At 36.7% G+C, this 26,047-nt stretch overlaps 3 protein-coding genes across 7 annotated transcripts; all 3 read right to left on the reverse strand.

The window, feature by feature from the left end:
• Positions 1 to 304: 304 nt before the first annotated feature.
• Positions 305 to 4,469, reverse strand: LOC122051372 (ABSCISIC ACID-INSENSITIVE 5-like protein 2). 4 transcript variants are annotated; one of them, XM_042612481.1, is made up of 5 exons: positions 4,272 to 4,469; positions 3,362 to 3,427; positions 2,394 to 3,280; positions 2,212 to 2,283; positions 305 to 642 (listed from the first exon to the last, which is right to left on the reverse strand). In XM_042612481.1, exons 3-5 carry the CDS (start codon positions 3,222 to 3,224, stop codon positions 562 to 564), a joined length of 984 nt encoding a protein of 327 aa, XP_042468415.1. In that variant the 5' UTR covers positions 3,225 to 3,280; positions 3,362 to 3,427; positions 4,272 to 4,469; the 3' UTR covers positions 305 to 561. The 4 variants fall into 4 exon arrangements, with proteins under 4 accessions (XP_042468415.1, XP_042468416.1, XP_042468414.1 ...); XM_042612482.1 differs by having other exon boundaries at positions 3,412 to 3,427; positions 4,272 to 4,468; XM_042612480.1 differs by having other exon boundaries at positions 2,394 to 3,427; positions 4,272 to 4,468.
• Positions 4,470 to 5,520: 1,051 nt separating this feature from the next.
• Positions 5,521 to 9,919, reverse strand: LOC122051373 (histone H3.3b-like). Of its 2 annotated transcripts, XM_042612485.1 has the most exons (9): positions 9,755 to 9,919; positions 9,628 to 9,662; positions 9,508 to 9,544; positions 9,268 to 9,392; positions 9,074 to 9,148; positions 7,884 to 7,959; positions 6,113 to 6,242; positions 5,927 to 6,040; positions 5,521 to 5,833 (listed from the first exon to the last, which is right to left on the reverse strand). In XM_042612485.1, the coding sequence occupies exons 1-7, from the start codon at positions 9,852 to 9,854 to the stop codon at positions 6,190 to 6,192; spliced, it is 501 nt and encodes a 166-aa protein (XP_042468419.1). In that variant the 5' UTR covers positions 9,855 to 9,919; the 3' UTR covers positions 5,521 to 5,833; positions 5,927 to 6,040; positions 6,113 to 6,189. The 2 variants fall into 2 exon arrangements, with proteins under 2 accessions (XP_042468419.1, XP_042468418.1); XM_042612484.1 differs by having other exon boundaries at positions 5,927 to 6,242; positions 9,755 to 9,918.
• Positions 9,920 to 10,613: 694 nt separating this feature from the next.
• LOC122051375 lies at positions 10,614 to 15,610 on the reverse strand. Its single transcript, XM_042612486.1, has 8 exons — positions 14,886 to 15,610; positions 14,298 to 14,391; positions 13,640 to 14,011; positions 13,501 to 13,553; positions 12,970 to 13,007; positions 12,429 to 12,747; positions 11,876 to 12,177; positions 10,614 to 11,714 (listed from the first exon to the last, which is right to left on the reverse strand). Exons 1-8 carry the CDS (start codon positions 15,450 to 15,452, stop codon positions 11,078 to 11,080), a joined length of 2,382 nt encoding a protein of 793 aa, XP_042468420.1. The 5' UTR covers positions 15,453 to 15,610; the 3' UTR covers positions 10,614 to 11,077.
• Positions 15,611 to 26,047: the final 10,437 nt, after the last annotated feature.

Below are 26,047 nucleotides of genomic sequence, written 5' to 3' on the forward strand. Positions count from 1 at the left end.
TCAAGATTAGAAGTATTCGAACTAAACTCACCGCCAAAATTATTTATATTTTTGAATTTTTCAGTTAATTTGCAACTTTTTTTTCACGTGATACATGTGTGTGCACGTGGACACATAGACGTGAGTTGACCTTGCAAGTTATGTTCACGTGAGGTCTTTTTGTCCAGCGCGCCCCGTGCGTGTAGAGCTAGTATTAAAACCCTACGTGATCCTACGAATGTCCAAAGGGGCTTCATGTAGGACGCGTAGGCAGGCCTTCACACGCTTGTCCCATTGACGAGAGAGAAAATATAACTACTACCACTACAAAGACCTCACATTTTACGTTACTAAGTTCAGAGATTTAGTTACATATATGGCAATGGACAAAACTGAAGACGCAAGATCCCTAAGTTTCGATATTTACAAATTAACTTATAAAAAAGGCTCACTCCAAGCACATTAACAATTGAACAGAGCCTTTACAGAATAAAAAAAAAAAAAAGGGCTAGAACAATACCTAGGGTTGCCTCCAAACTTTAGAGCTACAATGTCTGCATGACCATCTACTGTACAAGTGAGTCAAAGAGGTGCAGAGCTCGTTCGACGAAGCTGATACCGCGGTTCTGGAAGAGGTGCGGAGAACACCAACTTGTCCAACTCCTGCAACAAATTGAAAATTTGAAAAATGTAAAATCAAATATTTAAGATTGGCGAATGGATGTTATCTTTCCCGTTAATTCTATCAAACTTGCAACAGATATCCACAAGATCCAAGATCCATGCTGATGTTATTCACAACAAATATCTTTGAAGTTTGATGATCTTGTATAGGTGGTATCACAATAAAATTCAGAAGAACATTCAATTTCTTCCATCTCTAGCTAACTGTGCTGCGAATAACAGAATAGCAGATGATGCATACCTGAAGCAATTCATGAATACAAACAACAGTCAAGGACAATAGCCACACATGTGGATGCAGCAAAAAATACAGTATGATTGGATGATAAGGCAGAACATAATGAATAAATTACGGACGTAATTGCCAAATGATGTTGGATAATAATTCTTGACGAAACAACTACATTGTTTCAGAAGCAGACATTGCAAAAACAAAACAAAAAAAAAACACAGGACTTGCTGCAGAATGTTGTTTCCTTAAAAGTTGTGGTCCTGGAGTATATGTCTCTAGTACTTTCTGTATTTTTTTTTTAATGAAAAGTGAAAAGAAAAGAACATGGCCATGGATAAGCTTTTTACAAGGTAGGTAATGAGAAGAAAACCAGAGGTAAACCAATTATAGATGTCTCTTGTGGTCCTCAGGCTATTAGCATTGGGAACCAGTGCTAATAGCAATATTGCAGTGGTTAAAGCTGCCTTTAACCAACATTGAGCCTAAAGCGAAAATCTTAAGTGAGCTGAGCAGAAAGAAGGGCTAAAGCTACCTTTTATTATAAAATTTCAGTGATTAACGGACAGTGGGTTGAGCTTGATTCAGCCTGAACAGATGTTGACTACGATAGTGCGATATAGACTGCTGGCACCAAGCTATCCGCACCAGTAAATTTGATAAAACCATCCATTATTTACAACCATAAATCACAATCAGCAATTACTAAATTCATTCTGATATTTTGGATCACAATGAAATCAACATTTTCACGAACCTTTGATTGATAAGAGTCTGTTAATGTAATTTCTTCATGCCCTCTTTTCTGTTAGTTTATTTTTCACTTGTTTACAATCTCAAATGATCCAATAGACTTGTGGTCTTTGTCTTATATAAAAAAGGATAGTCCGGTGTACAAAGCTCCCGCCAATGTGAAGTCCCGAGGAAAGGTCTATTATGCAGCCTTACCCTCCTTTACCCTGCTTTGCAATAGGTTATTTCCGAGACTCAAATCCGTGACCTCTAGATCACACAGCAACAACTCTACCATTGCTTCAATGCTCCCCTTCGTGATCTGTCTTATATAACTAACAAGATCTACTGCAAGAACATTTAAAACTTAACCCTAGCGATCCAGTAACTCTCCTAACAACAGAAGTGAAATTAACTTCTTAAATGACCTCACTAAAAAAAATCATCAAAAAGACAGATAGGACACCCATAAAAAAACATATATGATCATGAAAAACTTCAGATATCCATACAACCACTGATAACTGATCTTAAGATATTGCAACAAGGAAAGATAACCAACTCAAGATAAATGAGAACAAGTCTACCTTCTGTTTCTTTAACCTCTCATTCTCTTCTTCTAGGCGAGAAACTTTGTTTTCCAGCTCATTGGTGTATGCCTGACATGATACCATAATCGATTTCATACTTAATTCCCAAATTTCACTTGCAATAAAAGATAATGAAGGAAACTACGAAAGATTCAATGATATAATAAGTAGCTATCAACCTGTTTCCTTGCTCTTGAACGTGCTGCAGACTCACGGTTTTTGATCATCCTTTTCTGTCGCCTTTCAGCAAATTTGTCCACCATGTCCTCGGAAGCACCACGTTTCCTACCTGGTGTTTGAGGATCAGAAAACACACCTAGTGTTGGTGAAGCTATATCTACCTGACCCTCAGAGAACACTGCCTCAAACATAGTTCCAGGACTAATTTGATGATGTGGTATGTTTGATATGTAAGTGCCCATAATGCTTTGTTGCCCGTGCATCTGTGTATCCATAGCAGCCATCTGTTGAAATTGCTGCAACCAACCTGTTCCTTGTGTAAAATTCTGTGTTCCCTGCAATGGATCAATATTCCCCACTGGATCTACATCCCCAATCAATTCATGCCCATCTTTGTCAAGTGCACCAACAACCACACCAGCCTTTACTAGAAAATCCTCTAGCGTCATTTCTCCGAGTGTTGGCTGCTTCTCATGACCTAATCTCTGGATCTCAACTTTCTTCTGGTTCTGCTCCTGCTGAATGTCTCTCCACACTTCATCTACTGTCTTTTTGCTCAACTCCCATGGCATGGTCATGCTACCCTGACGACGGAGACCAGAACTGGAGGCATGCCGATCAGCTGGCATATCAACCTCTGCAGCGCATAACTGATTACCCTCACTCGGGAACACAGTCTTGAGGAGGTCATCAAGGTTCATGCTAAGAAGAGGTTCCCCTATGTGGTTCTGGACTTCATTGAGAGTCAAATTATAAAGTGATCCTTGCCTAGACAAGCTCTGTATCTGGGAACGCTGGCAACCATTGCCCCCATCTCTCTCTGTTGCCATTGTATTCCCATTCACTAGATTCTTCAGCAAGAGATATCGGTGACCAAATCCTTAGGCTAAAAACCCACAAGCAAGTACTTGAGCAGTAATAAAACAAAGGAGTAAAGAACTCAGGAACACAGCAAAAGAATTCCAACCCTTCTTATTGCTGCTTTATTATTTTCACTTGAACGAGAAATTCACCTACCTATTCGTCTCAGAATCTGCAAAACCAAAAGACAATACAGATTAGTCCAAAGCTCACAGAAAGGCACCAGTTTCATCAATAAGTTTACATAAAGACAGTAGATGACAAATTATTTGGAAATTAAATCACAAAACAGGTCAAGTACTCTCGCATAAATACCATTAAATAGATTAATGAATAGCTTGCCCCATTAAATTGTACTAATGCCAGAATAGACAATCCAGTTAAGTTTCCTACAGCTGCCTACTGGTCAGCATCATGAAGCACCAGTCCACTCACTATTGTACTCAGTAAATATCATCAACAACTATTGCAGACTTCTTCTCACAATCCCAAGTACAGTGGTGTAAAAGATCAAAAATCTATGCAAATCCTCGAAATTAAAGTTCACAAGAAAACATGCACAAACGTTAATCCTACATTCAGATCGTATGGCAAAGCAGAACATCAATCCTACCGAACTGGCGTCCGGCAAATTGACAACCACCAAATGAAAACATACAAACTCGGAGCATTATCATTGCAGAAGAATGAAAAAAAGGCAAAACCCAACGGTCATTGTTCTGGAGAAACGAACGTCTACGTACATGGAACCCCAAAATCACAAGGTCCAATCAGTATTATCCGGGAAACGAATTCCAGTAACTATAAAGAACACATCAAACCAGATCTAAGCAAATAAACGACCAAATAGTAGTCAGCGAAAAACCTACATCGCGGGTACGAACCTATAAGGCAGTAGACGAGTGGCATGGCCAAACGAAGCAATTTTCCTCGGATCAAAAAATGGGTGCAACGAAGATCGAAAAGCGAATCGAGGAAAGCGAAACAGGCGAGTAGGGATTCGAAAGGGAACGTACCGTCTCCATTTGAAAAGCGAGCAGGGCGAAGGCCACCTTTCACATTGAACTCTCAGAAATCTCCCCGTCGGCTGGCTGTCCCGATACGAATTCAGTGGACAGATCGGAATGGCGATGGCGGAGCGAGAGAGTTGCGAGATCTTCGCGAGAGAGAGAGAGAGAGAGGGGTGTGGTTCAGTTGTTCTTGCTGTAGCTTCTATTTCGAAAAAAAAAAATTGAAAAGAAAAGAAAATGAGGGAGAAAATATATTTTGGTCGTCGCTTCTATAAGGACTAAAATAAAATTTAAAAAAAGTAAAAAAAAAACACCAAACACTGAACCATCGACGACCCGAACCGGATCGACTGATAAATCGAGAAAAATCCTTATTCCAATCAAATACCTTTTTTATTTATTTTATTTTATTTTTGTCTTATTTACTGGGAGAGAAAAAAAATCTAAAAATATATCCAAGCCAATTGGACCGTTTACTTGAAATCAAAATAATATTATTGTCAATAACGTAAAATGATTTAAATTCACTTCCAGCAATTTTAATCAATGTTGTAATTTTAACTCACGTTAGAATGTTTTTAATCAGTATAAAAATAATTTTAACCGATATAATTTTCACTAATATTAAACAGTTTTAATTAAAACTGTTATAATATTATTAAATAAGTTTAATAAAAAATACATTTTAGAATAAATTAAAATAAAACACCTTATCATGTCTCATAGCTTTTTCTTAAACTCTAAATAATAGATAATGAATCAACTATACCAAATATCTTTGAAACTAACCCCTTGAGCTGCCCTATTTATGCACTGTTTGTTTGGAAGAAGGTGAGAAAAAGAGAGAGATGGGTAAAAAGGGAAAGAAAAATTTGAAATCCTATTTGAGAGGAAGCGAGCTACGAAAAGAAAATGTAAGGAAAATTAAGTTTTAACCTTCCTTATCCATGAAATGAAAGAATTTTTTGCACCCCGATTTCGGATGTAAGAAAGGGTAAAGAAAATTAAAAAAAAAAATATTTTAATTTTATCCCTGTTTTATTATATTAATTCTAAAAATTATTATTTTAGGTATTATTTGCGTCACGACGAAAAAAACTATCACCGCTCGACTCGCACCGTCCGATGCTCGCACTTCGTTGACATTGACGTTGACGCCGACTTTGATGTCGACACCGACTTTGACGATGACACTAACTTCAACGTCGACATCGATACCGACACCGACTTTGACACTGACGCCGACTTTGACAAATGAACTATAAATGTTTAAATGCATAAGTTTTAACCAATAAATATCTACAAGATTCTTAACGCGCAAGTCTTTAACAAAAATGAGTAATTTTATATATTTAACTTTTATTACCCTTACTATCCTCCTAAATACGATAATACATGTTACGTAAAGAACCTTTCCTCTATCAAATAAGGAGAATATAAATACTTTACTTCCCTCCCTTCTTTTTCTATTAATGAATCTTCAGACACCTCATCCAAACAGAAGGTTATATGAGATGGGAAGAATTAGGGAAAAGGAGAACCTAACTTGGTTGGCATTTTGCGCTGACCTATAGAAGATGAGCAACATAATGAGAGACCCAAAACAATACTTCAATCGGAGGCAAAAGCTAAACCAAATAGAGATGAGTTAGCCAACTCACTTGAGAGCATAATTAGGCAGTATTTGAAGCAAGTTTCACAGTTCAATGACCATCTCGTAATTAAATGAATCGATAATTAGAGGATTCAGTATGGCAATTCAATGCAGTTGGCTCCTGCAAAATATACATCAGCTGCACTTTCAATGTATCGGAAAACATTTTCAGAGTAAAGACTCAAAGAGGTACATGACAATGGTGTTGCTGGCTCAAACAACAGCACATGGTTCTGTCAATGTCAGATTGGCTTATCCTTTCAGCCTTTCTCACCAGTGTCGCTTTCCTCCTATCCGCCTAGCTAACTGTATGTCTTTCACCACTGCAACCAAATACGAGGAAAATCGTAAGGAGAGTTGAAGAGAACCTCAAAGTTTCAATCTAATTGAATAATCATATACTATGATGCTATCACTTTGTAGCTGGTTCGTGTTACCTAAATTAACAAAAGGAACTGAAAATGCTGGCTCTACAAAAAGCATCAAAGTCAATTTTTACAAAGAAGTTTCCCTCTGTGTAAAAGAACTTCAGTAGATTGCGATAATAGTCGGACTTAACAAGTGAAACAACTCTCCCATTTGACAGATTGACGACTTTCTAGGAATGGTATGAGAGTAAGCTGGTCTTGTGATTGTTGGAGGTGCTATGAATTAAGAGTACATGCCACCACTAGGACCTTAAGATAGAAGATTGGAGCATGAAAAGTAATGGCCTACCGGGGGATTTATATGGCTTAGGTGCATGAAACTACTGAAAAAATAGGTTTATCTATTTTAAGGTGAACATAATAAGTTATCGAATCTTATTTAGACTATATGGTTTGTAAAATTATTAAAAGGCTGAACACAGGTTGTCAAACATCCATTCTCATATTAATTTCCCCATTTGTATTTAGCCACCAAATTTATATGGGATCTGGTTTGAGGTGTTAGTATATAAAACAAATTGCAATCCTTTCCATGAAGGAACCTTCAAATTTTTCTAGAGATTAGCAACCAAGAGATCCCATGAATTCAATCATACAAAATCACAATTACCATTATGGAGTTGAAAAGAGTAACTAAAGCCTAGATCAGCTACTGGCAATATAACTTAAAATATTAACAAATTGCTTGGAGAATAGCAATGATGAATTCTAGAGAAAAAAAAACAGGCAAGTCCAAATGGACTTACCCCTACTATGTTCCTTGTGTTTGAAAAAACAACAGAACTAATTTAAGAAAAGGCCAACTGGTTGGATGATATAAAAATCATTCGGATCTTCTGGGTTTGCAAAACAATCAAACTAGTTTAAAGAAACATCCTGCTAGGATGATATATAAATTCATTTATAAAAAAAGTTACAATTTTCATTTCTATAAATAAACAATCATGGTGTGAAAAGTGGCCTAGGCAGCTGATATGTTTATTTGAGATCCCACTTCACCTATAGGGTATACAATCCTTGTACAGGAGCGATGTGGGATAGGCAGCCAACCTAGGCGACAACTTTGGTTCACTAGTGAAAATGTGTTTCAATGATGGGGAAAATGCCCAACAGTTGGAAGGATAATTCTTTGTTGTGATGAAATTAAACATTTTTTCTTTCCCGACACCACCATACTCAACATTGACGACCACCACAATGCTGAAACTACACTCACAGATGCACTATCACTGTGGCAACTCCACATGCACTGACACTCGTTCAATGTAGTATGCATGATGCTCTACACATGCAGAGACTCCTCCATTATTGGCTACATGCAATACCTCCACACAAGTCCTCTAGTCCCAAATGCAAACAAACCAACCACCAGAGCATCAGGCCAACCTCCTATTGACTCTACACCAAGTTTTGCCCACTGCAGTAGCAGATGCCTAATGACCACCTACATCCTCTCTTTAATATCTTGTAGTTAACTTCATCTTATCTACTGAAAATGAGATGAAAAGGTCTAAAATACACGCTAATATGACTTACTAAGAGTAACACGCTTTGCATGTATTGAGCATAGATATGCATCCTCAAACATTGCTTGCAAGTGGCATTCTGCTGCCTACAAAAACTTCAATGACAAGTAAGCAAAGCATATATCATAGAGAAAGTTTTTATAACAATTTAATAAAATTAACTTTTCAAATGGTGAAATAAGAAAACAAAGGACTGTAGTTGCATAATAAATGGTCGCATATATTTGCTCATGTCTTTGTTTGGGAAAAATGTCTAAGCTAAAATAAAAATAAATAATTATTTATGCCAAGGACAATTGATCTCTCTAAACATGACAAAATTAAGCTATATTATCTCAAATGTATATATTTTCGTGTGAAACTGCTATCGGACACATTTTCAAAATGTTTTGTCCCAAAAGAATGTAGATATTACCTTAAATTTACAATGCAAATGTGAAAGAACTGGAAACTGAAATACATTATCTAACTAGCAAATAAGGTAAGATAAAAATAGAGCCTCTAATTATTTTTTAAAAAAAATGAAACTAGCAATAGATAATATAAACCAACAGGGGTTTGAATGTGGCTTAAAGAACAAGTCCAAGCAAAAATCAAAGAATATAAGGTGCTAAATCACTCATGGTTAGCTAAATCTGGTACATTTGGCACCCATTAGATGACACTTCATGAGAAAAGAAAACAGAGAGTGAATAATACCATAACGAAATAAGAAGTATCACTTCAAGAATAGAATGAGTTCATCACAATGTTCCACATAATAAGCAATAAGAGTACACTGCAATTTCCCTAACTATCCTATTAGGTTACGGTAACTCCAATTGGATGGTAATCAATTCAAATGCATGTTTGTTAACCCAGGCTTCAGCCAAGTACAAGTAGGTTCAGTTCAGAGTAATATACATGGAAAATTTTGTATGCCTTGTTTGATTAAGTTATTCGACAGATCACGAAGTAAATGCAAATTTGAGGAGGAGCTTCATGCACTGAGCTGCTTTTTTTTTTAAAAAAAAACTATCAATCAATTAACGCAAAAATATCAACAAAATTTGACTAAATATATTAGGACAAATAAGAAGCAAATCCACATTTATAATAATTAATTATCTAACAATCAGTTCAAGCAAAAATATTTACAAAAGATGACCAAATATCTCAGGACAAATTAGATGAAACAAGTGAAAAATCTAAAGCACATACCTCTTGAAGCGCAAGCAAAGCATCAGGGGTCCACCGAGTTACTTCCCTACTATAAAAACCAGTGATCTCCCTAATCTATATACAACAACAGACATCATGAGAAGCAAATCTCAACAGCCTTATTGAACCTGAATCACAAATACTCAAAAGAACAGCTAATAACTATCGCCTAGATACATTATGATGACACTCACAAGTCTGGCAAATGGAGCAAAAGGAATCAGCAGCTTCGTCAACTTCTGAAGCCTCCTAATCTCACGTAAGGCTACTACTCCAGGCCTAGATCGGCGACTCCGCTTTTCAGTCTGCCTCTGCGTTCCTAACTCCATTCATATTTAATGAAAAGTATTCCGTTTTCAGGGTGAACGCCGAAGGAAAACAAAATGGATAACTCTCACATCTAATTAAGCACACGATGCAGGAAAAGTGAAAACCTTGATGCGCATCCTCCGAACTGGCCCCGGTGTCACTCTGTGGGTGCAAAATCCACAAACCTAGTCAGTGAAAGAAACGCTAAAAACAGAAAAAGAACGAAAGAGAAGTCAGAAGCACACAGGAACGGTACGAGACGGGGTCGCGGCCGAGGTAGCTTTAGTTATGAACAGCAAGAGCAAGCGACGAGAGATGTGAGAAGGTAAACGAAGTCAGCGAAAAGACAGAAGAAATGGTGAACTGGAAGACCTGCTGCTTTCCGCCGGGCACTGGGAGACCCGGTGAACTGGAAGCGCTTCCGATGGGGGCGAGAGAGGCCTCTTTTTGCGGTGTGCTTCGTCCTCGCCATGGCGAGAAGGGACTCGTGAGGGAAGAAGGCGAAAGGAGACAGAAAAGGGCTTTGGTCCTTCTTGGCGAAGTTCGACCATTCAGATTACGAATCGTAAAGCAGATGAAGCAACGATGGACCGTCCAGATTTCCTGCGCGTACGTTGGGGGTTTAATGCCGCTTAGATTTCAAAAATAGGCCTAATTGGAAATTCTCATTGCCTAAATTTCACCTACTTTTTTCAAAATACTCTTCTGAATTTTAAAATTATCGACATAACCCACAAATTTGACTGTTATTGTATATTAAACGCCTAAGTAGAATGTGAAAAGTTTTTTAGGCATAGAAATATAAGTAATATATTATTTTAAAAAGATATTATATGTAAAAGGGGCGTTCTTTTCCATTTCTATCTTAATATTTTATAATAAAAAATATAAAATATGCTTTTATTATGTAAAAATAAAATCCTGTGAAGAAATAAGATAGAGAAATAGCTAAATAAACTGACAGAAAATGGAAGAAATTTATAGAAAAACTCTTTTGGTAGAAGGAAATGACAACTTTGATTTTCATCATTTTCTTTAAAGAAAGTAAAATTGAAATATTAATAAAAAATTTAAAAATAATTTTTTTACTCAAGCTCCATCGTAAATAAATAGGATCCTTCCCTTTTCTATTCTTACTAAAGGAAACAGAAAAATATAGAAGAACCATACAAATCTTTCTCACCTTGGATTTGCTCCTAATTCCTTCACAAAAGCCAACTATTAAGCATAATTTCAATGAACCTTTAAAGTTATGTATCACTTCACAACCATATTTACCAAAAACATGCTAACAATAATGTGCGACCGATGGATCGAATTTTTATAACAGTGCTGTTGTTGGTCGTTAGAGAATTTACTCTAACTCAGCAAAATTGCAGAACTATAGTCTGGATACATAAAACATTCTTCTCAAGGTCGAAACTTGTTCTACAACATCTAGATAAATGCACAAATATATGTATCAGAAGTTACTGATCATGAGTCCTGGAACCAATGATCCTGCAAGCATACTTCCCCCATGATGAAATTAGCTGAAAAAATCGAAGACTGTTTTCTATTGGCTCATCCTTTGAAGTTCAGTAATGATCACTGTGACCAAGGTCACTAATCCAGAGCTTGCGCAGCCAAAATTTACAAAGAACTGAGCTTTCAGACATCAAATATCAGTATGAAACACTCTCATGGACAAAATCTCTATTTGTTCTTTCCTATTCTATTATGCTCTGTAACCCCATCTTCTTCAACTTCAACTAGTCTTCCGTGAAACCATCTCTTCTTAGATTTCACAGGAAATGTGCTGGTAGGTAGACTAGTTTCCACTCCTGGTGCTTCACTATCCCCTTTTGAAGGATCTGCTTCATATTTTTTTGACCTACTGATAAATGAGCCGTTGCTGTTTTCTACTCCCTTGGCCACACTTTCAGTGTCCAAAGTCAAACCAACTTCCATGTATTCTGTGTTTTGGGTTGCCATTGACGGTGTCCAACCATTCACTGCAGTTTCCGATGATAACTTGTTGAAATTCATATATTTTGGGCGAGTTTCAGTGGAGATTGGATGATGGAAACCATTTACAGGCCTTTGATCTAATTTTTCAGTGTTCGGTAGCCCTGAACTGGACTGGAAATGATTTAATTTTCCACTGGAGTCTAAAGATTTTTCATCTCTAAACTCCTGCATTGTCAATGTTCCAGCCTCTATGATCTCAATGGATCGTCTTGCCTCGGCAATGAGCATTCTGGTTTCCATAAGTGAAGCCTGTGCAAGTGAACTCTTCGGCGCAGCCATCTCAAGGGTTTTTGCAACCTTCTCAGCTTCAGCAATTAGCAGCCTGAAGACCAAAAATGTAGATGGTTAACATAAGTAATGAAGCCAATTCAGAGTTAAAACTAAATGATTTACTCGAACTTCAATAAATTGAATATTTAGACTGCACGTATCACTGGAATTGAAATGGTAGCTTAATTGAGTTAGAAGTCAACACCAACTTACTTTGCCTTTTCAGTGGCATCTTTTGCTTCCTTTGCTGTTCGCTGCTCCTTTATTTTCTTTAGAATTTTGAATTTATAACTTGCCATAGGGTCTTTGTATGAAGGAGTGGAGTTCTTTCTTGTCTTTGACCCTACTTGCTTAGGGCTTATGTTCACTTTTGTGATGCTATTGGATTTTGTGGTTTTCTTTGGCACTGTGTCACTCGTACGAGGTGTGCTACTAGGTTTTCTTTGATTTCTTTCTCTTGGATTAGACGTGGAATGATACTTGTTCAACGCACTGCAAACTCGAGCTCGATATTCCTTGAATAGAAAAAAAAAAGTACCTTTAAGTTCTCATAGAGCAAAGAAGAAGAATAGAATGGAAAAACAAATTTTGCTACTACCCATGAAACTATTGCAACAAGATGTTTCTGAAGGACAAATTGTATCGATAAGGGAACAAACAAAAAGCTAAAACAGGCAATAAAATATATTTTTAAAATGAATTTTATTGCATGACATCCTCTGAAGAGAAACCAGTTCATATACACCCGAGGAAAGCCTCGACTTACTTGATCAGTCCATTTGGCCAAGATTGCTTCTGAAATCTTTCTACGCTGCTCAAGCGATTTTGGTGCTCGACTGTTCCCTTTGGGTTTAGGCATTTGTTTCCTCTTCTCGATGCTCTCCAACCACTCCTGCTTTAGTTGTCTTTCCTGCGTATTAAATGAATCCCATTGCAGCTTGTATTCACCAGCAGAACCCTTTCTAGCAGATTCAGCTATAATGTTCTTCCATTCAAAAAAGCAACCATCCTGCACTGACAGCCTTTGTCGTCTTCTACGCCAACCCTCACGCACTCCTGCACCAATCTTCGCTCTCGTTTCCTCACTAAAAAAATACAAAAAAAAGGGGGGAAAAGTACTGAGAACAATTTTAAGATACTACAAACTTGGTGAATTTTGCTTAGCAATGAAACTTTTGCATACGAATTATGCCACTGAATTTGACTTGTAAATCTTTAGGTTTCCCAAGGAAAAGACAATTAAAACATAGATATGGAATCCATGGATCTTTCATAAAAGAAATCTTAGGGCATAGAATCCAACAAACCTTTGAGCATGCCCCAAAGTTGTTAATTTCATTTTAACCTGCACCCCAATCAAGATACACATGAGATGATGATGAATTCAGAATCATCTAATTGCATGCTTTGCCTACAATAGAAATAAAGCAATAAACTAAACATTCCAGAAGCAAAAAAAGGTTTGATTCTAGAATCTCCAGAATCTGTCAAGTCATTGAAGAAAGAGGGAAAAAGGAAGTTATCAATGACTCCAGATAGCTCAGATATGAAATGGAAGGATTTTATGAATCTTCAAGGCGAGTTTGTCAAAAGAATGAAAAGCAGATCTAGCAAGCTGATCCACTTTCAATAGAATGGGAAAAATCAATAAATAGTTAGAGAGAAACAATAAACTTAATAGGATATGCACAATTAACTGAGAACTGACTTTTTCCTAAATATGTGGATTTTGAATTCATCGGGTTGCCATTTACTAAATAGATGATAAATCTGATTAGATTTTCTAACAACTGTTTGAGAATACTTTTGCATCATTGCTAGTTCTTACATGACGTCACCTTTGGGTTCTGCATTGCTAATTTGGTCCCCTCTCGGATGCGCCGAAGTGTTTCTGAAAGGATGTTTATGAATATGAAGATGAGAAAGATGAATTTCATAAAACATGCAAAGTAAGGTCAGTGAACTTCAGTACTGTACCTGCACTGTGTTTTTTTCCCTTGTTCCATGGGACATTCCCCTTATTTGCTTTAGAAATCCTTGCCCTTCTCAATCTTTCTCTCTCATCAATTTCATCCTCATCATTTGTTGATTCAACTTGAACCTCTTGAGCATCCGAGTCGGAAACAAGTACTATCTTGGCATCACAGTCAGAAGGAATAAGACATCGTGGGCTGGTAGTAGCAACTGCCGTCATGAAACGCCTACGTATATCATCAAGAGAAAGGCTTTGAAGGATCTGTCTTTTGGCATGTTGATTGTTCCACTTCATAACGAACTTTCTCCCCTTAAGGGATGAAATTCCAAGTGCATCTCCCTGATTTTTGAAGAAAGTTTGGGAAGCAAAATAATCTGTAGACAAATACCAGATGAGAAAAGGGTGAGTTTTCGTGAACTATGATTTACTACTTCTATATCAATCTAATTGCAAGACATCTAACATAGTATAGAAAGCTAGATAAGTAGAATATGACATCTACCGCAGTATAGAAAAGCACAAATATCATGAACCCGTCAAGACAGGATACCCTTAATCAAACTCGAATGAGTGTGGAAAAGATTCCTTCCAGAAGATAAAAGATATAAATGTTGAGTCTACAAATCTAAGAAGTTGCTAGAGTCACAAATCCAGGTTTACCTGTTCGCGCACTCCTCGATTCCTCTAGGATGGCTTTATCTTCATTCTCAAATGACCAATAAAGAGCAAGTGCAAATGAATCAGGCGTGCTCACCTATAAAAATATGATGACAAGTATCAGTAATTGCTTAGCTGAAGATAAACAAATTCTCCTGAAATTCTCACATACGAAAAAAAAAAGAAAAAAAGGATACCGATCATCAGTAATGGGAGTGAAGTCAAAATTTGCAGCCTTTTCAATTATATCTCAATATATTAAAGGAAACTAAAGCTGGTACTCAGGTGCAAAAGAGTGTAAGGATATAAACAGGTAATCAATCTACCAATTTTGATAAACAAGAAGATGGTGATTGACAAGCAGTTATCCTTTGAGAAAAGGATAAGAAAATAATATCTTCAGAGTTTCTAGCGAAAAGATGACGACTGACTATGAAGCTTAGTAGAGTAATTGCACAAGTATGTTATGAATGCAGAATTAACTATGAGCCTGAAATATGTGTGACACAAGTTGGAAGATACAAGGGAAAGCTGAAATTGTCTCAGAGATTTCGTAAGATACCAAACATTAGCTAATTATCAAATACCAACCTGAAGCTTAGGTTTATCTGAGAAGAAGCCAGCGACCAACGTCACGGCTGCAGAACCCATCAGCAGAAGAGAAAGAACGAAGTTATCGAGGCCATTTTCAAGTTGAGTAGAACTGATGTGAAAAGAGGAGAGCACCGTGTGACACCAAGAAGAATAGGAGAGATGGCATGGGAAGGAGGATGCGGCGGACAAAAGGGCGGCGCAGGGACTGGCAGCAATCAAAAAGACACCCAATAAGACGGCAACCAGCGGCGGACCACTGGGAGCACTGAAGGCTTCAAGAAGCGAACTCAAGGAGGAAACGCCGCCGCCAGATTTTGGTTTTTGCCGCTGTATTTCCTCGCCCTCTGCCACCCCATCGGAAGAGGAAGAACACGACGAAACTATACCAAGATTATCTTGGGCCGGAGGGGGGAAGAACCGACATTTCGGGAGGCGATTGCAACTGAGGAACAAAGGGTTCCATCTCAGAGCAGAAGAAGGCGGCGCGGCCTTAGGTTTGGCTCGCTGGCGGAGGTCGTAGATTGCTGGAGGCAGGAGGAACAAAGTTGCGGTGGAAGAAGCCATACGAATCCGACTTGTTTCGAAGTAGAAACAAACTACCACCTGCAACTTTACAAAGATGACGAAGCAAAGAGAGAAAGAGAGAGAGAAAGAGAGAGAGGTGGAGGAGGAGGAGGAGGAGGCGGTGGCTCACGGCGGAGGGAGGCTTATCTAGCGCCGCACTGAGTGCCCATAATAAAAAGTTCCAGTAAATTTCACTTTACTCTCTACATTTCAGTCTTTTCGAAATGCCCCTACTTTTTATTTTGCCCCTTTTTCCCTTAATATTAATGGTGTAGTCAAACATGCCCTTTCGGTTTTAGCCGGCACCATGTTTAAGGTTGAACCGCTCCACGCTCACTTGAATCGAACCACCAAAATACCAATGACTTTTTGCCCGCTCAACAATTAAATTGTTAAATTTTAAATAGATAAATATTTAAAAAATTGACTTTCGAGTGTAAATAAACTGAAATTTAAAATTAATATGAATTAAAAATCATTTACTTTGATGCACCACATTTGAATTATTTAATAAAAAATAAACTAAACTATTATAAAATATATATATATATATATATATATATATATATATTTTTAATAGGCACCATGTGTCTGATTCTTAGATCCAACTAATTTTGAGAAGATCTGTCCATAAGTCTACTTCTAATAATTCTTATTAGAGAGAAAATCTTTTATAATATGTTACAGTTGAAATTCGAACAATCCCTTATTCGTTGAAGGGCCTAATCACTGTCCGACCAAATAAACTATGATAATTTACTAGAAGGAGCATCTAACTTTTTGATTTAACCAAAAGAGTATCACACTTTGATAAATACCAAAGGGTGCACTAATATTTTACCCCTCATGATAATTATATCTACATGCAACCTCTCGCTCCACTCATATAAAGAAATCAAATCTCTTTTTTATTTTTTTCTTTTCTCTCACCTATTAAATTTTATTCAATATAAATTAATTTTTTTTCAAAACATCTAGACCACTACTAAAGTACATGAAGCCAAAAAATAATAATAGAGACTATATTTAGACTTCCTTTCAATTTTAGAAATTCACAGGACCTGAAATGATTATAATCTGAGGTCCTTAAGTCGATAAGTGGGGTTTCGACCGAAATCCACTAATCGATAGGGATCTCAGATTGTAACCATTTTAGGTCCTGTGGTTTTTTTAAAATTATAAGGAATCAAAATATACTCTTCATTACTATTTTCGATATTCCTAGTGGTGGTTCAAATGTTTTGACAAAAAAAAAATTATTTTTTTACTTTTTTTCTCAGACAAGTTATGGGAGATCAAACTCACACTGAGCCTGATATGAGGAGATATCAGGCCTAACAGAAAGGAAAAAAAAATTATTTTTTTTAAACCTCTAGACCTGCCCTAGGAAAGTCAAAAATAGTAATGGAAAATATATTTGGACTCCTTGTACTTTTAGAAAATCTATAAAACCTAAAATTAATGGTTACAATCTGAGTATTTAGGTCGATCAGTGAATTTTGACCGAAACTCACTTATCGACCTAGAGACCTCAGATTGCAATCATTTTAGGTTCTGTGGATTTCTAAAATTACAAAAAGTCCAAATATGCTCTATATTGTTATTTTTGGCTTTCATAATGGTGAACCAGAGGTTTTTTTTAAAAAAATCCTTTTTTCTTCCTTTTTATTTTTTCTCATGGCTTTTATGGGAGATCAGACCCACATTGAGCCTGATATGGGGAGATAACAGGTTGAACCATAAAAAAAAAAGGAAAAAAAAAAGATTTAGTTTTTTCAAAACCTCTGGTTAACCACTAGGAAAATTGAAAATAACAGTGGAGAGTATATTTGGACTCTTTATAATTTTAGAAATTCGAAAGACCTGAAATGGTTGCAATCTAAGATCTCTAGGTCGATCAGTGAGTTTCGATCCTAAATATGCTCTCTATTACTATTTTCAACATTCCTAATGGTGATTCAAAAATTTTGGAAAAAAAAAATACAAATTCTCTTTTTTCCTTCTGTTTACTTTCTGTTGGGTCTGATCTCCAATAACAAGCTTGAGAAAAACTAATAAAAAAGAAGAAGAAAAAAGAATTTATTTTTTCAAAACTTCTGGACCACCCCTAGGAAAGCTAAAAATAATAATAGAGAACATATTTAGACTCCTTGCAATTTTAAAAATCCACGTGACTAGAAATAGTTGCAATATGAGGTCTCTAGGTCGATTAATGGATTTTGCTTAAAATCCATTTATCAACCTAGACACCTCAGATTGCAACCATTTTATGTCCTGTAAATTTCTATAATTGCAAAGAGTCCAAACATGCTCTCCATTACTATTTTTGACTTTCCTAAGGGTGGTACAGAGGTTTTGAAAAAAAATAAATTCTTTTTTTTCTTCTTTTTTCCTTTCTGTTGAGCCTAATATCTCCCCATATTAGGTCTATGTTGGGCCTGATCTCCCATAATAGACCTGAGAAAAAATAAAAAAGAAGAAAAAGAGGAATTTACTGTTTGTGCAAGTTGCACTAATAATCTGATTTTGATATATGACAAATAGGTTAAAGTTTGATGTCATGTTTGTCTAACATTTCTACCAAATGTGCAGGAGTTAACTGATCTGAAGGACCTGACACTAGGTTGAAATCCAGCTAGGTCCACGGGACCCGATAGCTGGTGCGAAGTCCAAATAAGTCTACAAGACCCGATATCTAGCTAGAAGTCCGGTTGGGTCCGCAAGACCTGACAACCAGCCGAAATCCAATTGGGTCTGTGGACCTGACAACTAGTGGGAAGACCAGATGGGTCAAAGGCAAGTTAAGCGACTACAGTTAGTAAGTAGAAGTAAGCAACTAGATGAGAGATTCAGTGAAGACGTGCTCCCCGTTGAGGGAACTATAGGCGTCGGTCCAGTTTAGGTCCATTTGAAAAATCTAAGTTAAGACCTTAACTAGATCCTAGTCTCGATGAGACAGAATCTAATTATTACTATTATTTTATTATATTGTGTTAACTCTGTTTTGCAGGGTAAATATATTTTCTATTGTCTGGACTAACCTTTTTGCAAGGAAAAAGCTGGTAAAGAAAAGGATAGTTTGGGTGCCCGGAAGGGATCCGGGCGCCTGGACCAGGCTCGCCCGGGTGAGTACTGTGGCACCCGGGCGGTCCAAGCGCCCAGAGTCAATCCAGGTACCCAGACCCAAAAATTCATCTAAAAGCTGATGTGGAGGGAGTCGACTAGTTGAGCCACGTAGTCTAACCGCCCGAAGGGGTTCCAGACATCCGGAATTAGCCTATATAAAGGCCTTCAACCATGAGCTTCAGAACAACAACTACTATGACTTTCAGTCTTGCTCGGTGCTCCGAAAAATCTTCTGCGACGCTGTAACGCTCCTCCGACAATCGACGATCAAGATTTTCTTACTTTCTTTGTTGTTAGTAACATTGTTTGTTAATTATTGTACTTAACTTTTGTAATCATTCGAGCTATTAATGGATTCCCCAACGAAAGCACTCAACGAGTGTGATTGTTGGAGTAGGAGTCATTGAAGACTCCGAACCAAGTAAAACTTGATTTTGTTAGCATTATTTTTTATTCTTCGCTGCGTACCTATTTTTAGTTGCGATTTTTCGACAAACGCTATTCACCCCCCCCCCTCTAGCGTCTTTCCTGTCCTACAAGTGGTATCAGAGCATGTACCGCTCTGAATTGGTGCAACCACCAATCAGGCAAGGGGGTGACTTTTAATTTCTTTCCTTTCTCTTTCAATTTTTGAGATTTTTCGATATAATCAAAACTGGTACAATTACCTCTTTGAAATTTTTTCCCGTTGCAAACTACTCTGAATTTGTGCAACACCAATCGAGTCTTAATATCTTTTTTCTTCTCCCACACTACTAATCTAAGACCTAGTTTTGGGACTTCTTTCCTTTTCTTCTTTGTGTGCAAGGTTCATGACTCAAAACGAGGGATACAACACTGTTTGTCCTCCCCTCTTCAACGGGAACAATTTTTCATACTGAAAAAAGAGGATGAAAGTATATCTAAAGACCGACTTTGACCAATGGTTCAGTGTCACCAAAGGATATAAGGCCCCAGTCGATCACAACACCAGAATTCCAATTGACCTGGAAAATTAGAATATGGAGATGAAGAAAAAGACTCAGATTGACTTTAAGGCCCTCAATACAATCCAATGCAAGCTAACGAAGGAAGAATTGAACCACGTCGACCCACACGAAAATGCAAAGAAGCTATGAGATAAACTCATAGAACTACACGAGGGAACCAACGACGCAAAGGTAACAAAAAGTGACCTATTTTTAAATAATTTATTTAACATAAGATATAGGAAGGAGAATTTGTCAGTCAACTGCACGCGAGGATAAAGGACATCCTCAACGGGCTCCATACAATCGATCATCAAATGGAGAATTGAGATTTGAAAGGTATGCTCTAAACGTGTTTTTTCGAAATGCACTGTGGGCATCTATCGTGGATACCTATAAAATTTCAAGGAATTTATCTAAATTAAAATTAGATGAGTTGTTTTGTGAACTTGAACTCCATGAATAGACTAACTCAAAATATGTCAAGAAAGGTATTGCACTCTTTACAGGTTCTTCAAAATAAATCAAACACAAGAACAAACTAGAACCAGAATCTGAATATGACTCAGAAGACGTACAAGAACAACTCATGAATATGGTTAAAAAATGTTCATAAGAAAAAAGAATAATTTCTCGAAGGACCTACAAAAGGTAATCAAATTAAATGACACCAAGGCGAAGATCACATGCTACGCGTGTAAAAAGAAATGACACTACAAGCAAGAGTGTCCAAAGATGAAAGGCGACAAACTCAAAACAACGAGAAGGAAGAAGGCACTTAAGGCGACATGGGACGAATCATCTTTAGAAGAATCGGATGTCGAAGATCAAAAGCATCACAACTACCTCGCACCGATAACAATCGAACCGAAATCAGAAAGTGAGTTGGGCCAAGACAATGAGTCCGAAGACGAATCAAGCTATGAATCCACACTCATTTTTGAAGGTTCAAAGGAGGTATCTTCTATTTTAACCTATATTTTTTTTAAATAATTACAAGTTTGAATAAAAAATCAATTAAACATGAAAAACAAATTGAATCACTTCTTAAGGAAAATCAACAATTGAAATTGAAAATAGAAATCTAAATCAAGATATACAACTTGAGGAGGAAAACACAAATTTAAAAAGTGAAATTAATAAACTTAAAAGATTATTAAAAACTTTCACCACTAGATTAAAAAATTTAGATTTAATTCTTAAACCCCAAAAAGTTGTACCCAATAAGTCCGAGCTCGGATACAAGTTCAGCTCAACAAACAAAACTTTTATATCACTTATAAGACAAAACAAAAACTTAACTAAAGCTTGGGTTATGAAAGCGTGTCTAACTACGCAAGTATGACTCAATCAATTTTATATGCCTAAAAATGAAATTCATTATCTAAAACCAAATCCAACTAAACCTATTAACTCAAAACTAAACCTATTAACTCAAAACTAAACCAAAATAAACTTTTAAAGCTAAATTTCAAACTTTAGAATAAAATCAAATTAAATAATTCAAACTTAAATAGAAAAAATAAATTCAAATCAAATAACTTCAAAGCTAATTTAATTATCATCAAGTTTATTTTAACTACAAAAAATAATCAACATAAACCTAAAACATAAACAAAAAAGTTTAATAATTTAGAGGGAGACTCCAAATTAGTTAGCACCTCCAAAATAATAGGTTACCCGGCATGATAATTAGGATTAGATCAAAAGGGGATAAAAGTTTAACCTGAAAAATAGTACTGAAGAAGTTTTGGATGATAGTACGTTAGGAAAACTATGCCTATTATGTCTAGAAAGATATGACTTCGACTTGGTGCATTTGGTTTAGTGAAACTAACTGAAGTTATCCCTTACCAATCCTAGCTGGTTAGACTAAAGTTTTATTATTAAGTTCAGTGGATAGGACTATTTGAGAAACCTCGAAGGTGTGGTTACTCTAATAATATCCAGGTGACTTACCATAGCTTAGAAATTTATCTAAAGAATATATGTTTGTTGAACCCAAATCTAAACTTAAATCTTCACAAGTTAAACCAAACCCTTAAATACAACGTAACTCATCTCACAAAATCATAGGATCTCTTTCTGTCTAAAAATTGGACTGTTGAGATGATTAAGGTCGAATTAAAGTAAATAAAATTTAATTCTAATTAATTTATCCAAAATTCAATAATCATTTTTTGCATGAAGTTTAGATTAATGAGGAGATTGTAAGTACCCTAAATGGTTGAGCTACAATTCTTATATGAGTTAAATACAAATTAAGTTAGACCTACAGATCTAATATGTATGTCTAAGTATGCAAGGATTTATGAAAACATATAGAGACCCAATGACTAAGGAGCATTAAAGACGGCAGAAGATGTAGGCGAGCGAGAAGGATGACACGGGAAGGTAGCCGACATGCTTGGTGCATCCAAGGTACAAGGAACTACGGAAGAGTACTCTGGTGGAATGAAAAAGGACATGGTCCGAGAGACGAGAAGCAGAGAGAAAGTTTGCTTGAGAAAGAAGGTCGAAGTTGGGTTCGAGTGAGCTCAACTTCGGACAATCGAACCATCATCGAATGTACGGGAGAAGAGAATGACCAACTCTATAAGTTGACAATTCCAAGCACGTTGATCATTTTCGAACGCCTAGACTCTATGACATGGATCTATTCTAGGCACAAGTGTGACCAGATTACGCACTTACTACCAGGGGTGGATTTACGTTAGGGCCCGAGGGGCCACGACCCCCCAATTTTTAAATAATATTATTTTATATGGACTTTTTTATTATATATATATATATATATATATTATTTGACCCCATTAGATTTAGTTGTGTATGGTTGGTTTAATAGTAAGATTATGTTTTCTTCAAACACGCTTCTCAAGTTTGAATCTTTATTGGATTGAATTTTAATTTTTTTTTTCTCCTTTATATTCCACATTCTAACTAAATATATATTTTTTCCTTTATATTTCACATGCTAACTAAATATATAGTAAGTTTGGAAAGATCATTATAATATAATATATTTAACTAAATATATAATATTCATGGAAATTTGAAGAGATCATTATAACATAATATGTTTAATAATTATTTCCATTATTTAATATTCGGCCTCATCATTTAATATACGGTCTCCCCAGATCTAAAATCCTGGATCCACCCCTACCCGTTGCCAAAATGGATCAAGTCGACATCCACGTCAGTAGAATCCAGGTGTTTGGATCGTTTCTAGGCGCTTGGGATGTCCAGAGCCATTGCACAGATCATTGCCAAGTGGATCAACATCAACCCAATCCAGGCACCCGGATTGCTTCTAAGCGCCTAGAAGGCACCACGTCAGCAAATGGTTAAATCAAATACCAAGGCTATAAAAGGAGGACTAATGTTCAAAGTTCAACACAACACACTCGTTTTAATATCTGTATGATCAATCTTTACTTTCATCTAGTGCTCAACTACTGTAAGAGTTTCTCTGAATTGTGTTCGAAGAAGGAGATTTTTCGTAGTACTTTTCATAGTCTTAGACTAAGAACCTGAGGGTTGTAACCAAGTAAATTTGTATCTCTTTTCTTTTATGCTAAGTTATTTTTCATATTATATTAATGTGTGTGTCTTCGTTAGCAAGAGAAATAGTATTTTTATAATTGCAGGCAAGCTATTCACCCCTCTCCTATAGCGATCCAAACTATTTCTGCCACACCAATAGACAGTTCGATTAAAATTTAAATGAGTTTAGTTCAAATTTGTTTAATATACTTAATTATAATAATTATTAAGAAATTATTATATCTATAATTCAGGTGATATAAGGGTATGCAAACTATATATATATATATATATATATATATATATATATATATATATATATATATTCTTAAAATTTTTAATCACTCTCTTCCTTCTCCTTTGATCGAATGCAACAATCACTATAGTGCTAGTTTTTATGCATGTAACAATTCTCTTATCTCTCCTTTAATTGAATGCAACAATTAACTGTGGTGCTAATTTTTTTTTTAAAAAAAAAACCACCTTGGTGCTAGTTTTAAAAAAACAACACCAAGGTGTTATTGATATTTAAAAACCACCCAGTACCACCTTGGTGTTGGGAAATCAATATCAAGGTGATGTTGATTTGTAAAAACCAGTATTTAAGAGAAAAGTTGTTATATGTAGATGAGAGATGGATTAAAACAATTAAATTTGGGGAGCGTTAGATCACTCACGTCAGATGTTGGTCATCGTCGCTCAGCTAAGGGTGTGCATCTATATATATATGGGTTAATTCTCAATTTAGTCCCTCATTATTTAACGTGGTGCTGATTTCATCCCTAATTTTTCAATTGACCAAATTTAGTCCTTCAATTTTCGAACGTTTTCCCAAATTGATCCTTCCGTCCAAATCCCTGTTAAAATAGACGAGAATACTTGTTTAACCGATGGAAGTGACCTATGTCTTGCTTTTATTGTTGTGTTATTTCCCCATTCTGGAGATGACCTAGAAGGAGATACTAACGCCTTGTTCAATGATGCCCTTGTTCAACGATTTCGGGAGAGGTAGCATATTCTTACTACTGTTGTCATTCTTTCTCATCTCTGATTCCATTTCACCCTTCAACAGGTCTCCCCTCTCCTTCCATCATTTTCTCTTTGTTATTTTAGTTTTAGCTTATCATTCATTTGTCGCCGAGTTTCCTCAAGCTTAGCATTCATTTGTGAGGAGGCCTTTGGAAATATCTTGATCAATGGCCAGAAAAAGAAGCTTGCCTTTGGAACGTCGGCTTATGTGAACCAAGACGACGTGCTGATGACAACGGTGACAGTGAGGGAGGTCGTTTGCTACTCGGCGCAGCTCCAGCTGCCGGACTCCATGTCGATGCCTGCGAAGCGGGCAAGGGCGGCGCAGCTCGATCAGATGTTCGAGCAGGGGCGCGCGGCTGGCGTCGATCTCGTCATGATCCTCGCTCAGACCACCGCCTCCTCTCGACGCGGACCATGCGGCGCGCCGCCGCCTATCACGTCGTCCACCGGATCACGCGCCTTGCCCACCGCAAGAGGATGACGGTCGTTGCCGCCGTCCACCAGCCCGGCAACAAGGTGTTCGACCTCTTCGATCGCCTCTGCCTCCTCGCCTATGGCAGCACCGTCTTCTTCGGCCCTGCTCCGGCGACTGTCGAGGTACCAACTCGATCTCAAAGCTCAATTAAGACTTGAATTCTCTCTTTCGACCTATGGAAATTCAGCCTTGCTCAAACTTTTCTTCAGTTCTTTGCTTCCAACGATTTCGCCTACCCTTCTCTGCGCAATCCTTCCGATCATTATCTCAGAACAATCAACAAAGAATTCGATACGGTCAGTGCTTCTTCTTCGCAGCTTATAAACCAACAAAGGAAACAAGTTTCTAAATCTCGAACTTAATCAATGTCAAGATTAGGGAAATAGCGTAAGAATAAAAGCAGCGGGTCACTTTCACCGGTTAAATAAGTCGTCTATTTTAACAGGAATTTTGGACGGAAGGATTGATTTGGGAAAACGTTTGAAAATTGGAGAACTAAATTTGATCAATTGAAAAATTAGGGATGAAATCGGGACTACGTCAAATAATGAGAGATTAAATTAGGAATTATCCCATATATATATATATATATATATATAACACTTTTGTAAACGAACGCGACCTCACAAATTTAATATTGTTGAGCTCGAGCTCGACTCAGTAATGTTTTTAAGTTTGAAATCATGCTCAAACTCGGCTCGTTAATTTAATCGAACGATTTTTTTTTTTTTTGAATTGAGACCGAATAGTTTACAAGTGGTTTGATTCATTTACACTTCTAGGTAGGAGATAATAATATAAGAATAATATATTAATATAGCAGTTAAAAACTCACATTGTAGCAGCTACAAGCTATAGTTATTATAACTACTATAATAGCACGAACTTGTCTTTTTCATACAACTAGTTGATAAGCCTAGGTACCAGGACTCAGTGTGTAATCGAACCAAGTCAAACTGAATAGTAAAAGGCTCGAGCTTGATTCAGTTCATTTTCCCCTAAGCTCGAGGTCGTCTTTAGTTTGATTCGAGCTTTAATTTTTAATCTTGGATTCGATTAGTAATGAAAGTAAATAGCTCGCGAATGACTCAAGTTCCATTCGAAAGAAAATAGTTCGTTTAAAAGTTAAACAAGTTTAGTTCAAGCTCGTTTACGATATTTAATTACTATATATATAGTGTTTTGTTATGCTAGTTGACATGCATGGACGCCTCTCACCCGGGGAGGCACCTTCGATCATTGGAGGCACATACACGCATCGCCTACGCACATCACTCATGTGCATCACCTAACATATCAAATATATATATACACTCAGCTGGATATTTTACGCATCACACAATGCACAACTGTGCGCGCGCAGGACATCAACGACGTTTCTTAAGCTTTTGTTATTTTTATTTTTTAAATTTTGATTAAAAAAATTAATTAAAATATTTTTTTAAGTC

Source organism: Zingiber officinale, chromosome 3A, assembly GCF_018446385.1.
Source record: "Zingiber officinale cultivar Zhangliang chromosome 3A, Zo_v1.1, whole genome shotgun sequence".
NCBI lineage: Eukaryota > Viridiplantae > Streptophyta > Magnoliopsida > Zingiberales > Zingiberaceae > Zingiber > Zingiber officinale.

Coding starts and splice junctions, on each gene's coding strand:
- LOC122051372 (XM_042612481.1), bottom strand. CDS start 3,224: ATGGCAACAGAGAGAGATGGGGGCAATGGTTGCCAGCGTTCCCAGATA. Junction 2,284..2,393: donor GTTCAAGAGCAAGGAAACAG/GTTGATAGCTAC, acceptor GTATCATGTCAG/GCATACACCAATGAGCTGGA. Junction 643..2,211: donor AGAGGTTAAAGAAACAGAAG/GTAGACTTGTTC, acceptor AATTTGTTGCAG/GAGTTGGACAAGTTGGTGTT.
- LOC122051373 (XM_042612485.1), bottom strand. CDS start 9,854: ATGGCGAGGACGAAGCACACCGCAAAAAGAGGCCTCTCTCGCCCCCAT. Junction 9,149..9,267: donor TTGCTCCATTTGCCAGACTT/GTGAGTGTCATC, acceptor TGTTGTATATAG/ATTAGGGAGATCACTGGTTT. Junction 7,960..9,073: donor CTTTGCTTGCGCTTCAAGAG/GTATGTGCTTTA, acceptor AAGTTTTTGTAG/GCAGCAGAATGCCACTTGCA.
- LOC122051375 (XM_042612486.1), bottom strand. CDS start 15,452: ATGGCTTCTTCCACCGCAACTTTGTTCCTCCTGCCTCCAGCAATCTAC. Junction 13,554..13,639: donor GGGAAAAAAACACAGTGCAG/GTACAGTACTGA, acceptor ACATCCTTTCAG/AAACACTTCGGCGCATCCGA. Junction 12,178..12,428: donor TGGCCAAATGGACTGATCAA/GTAAGTCGAGGC, acceptor TTTCTATTCAAG/GAATATCGAGCTCGAGTTTG.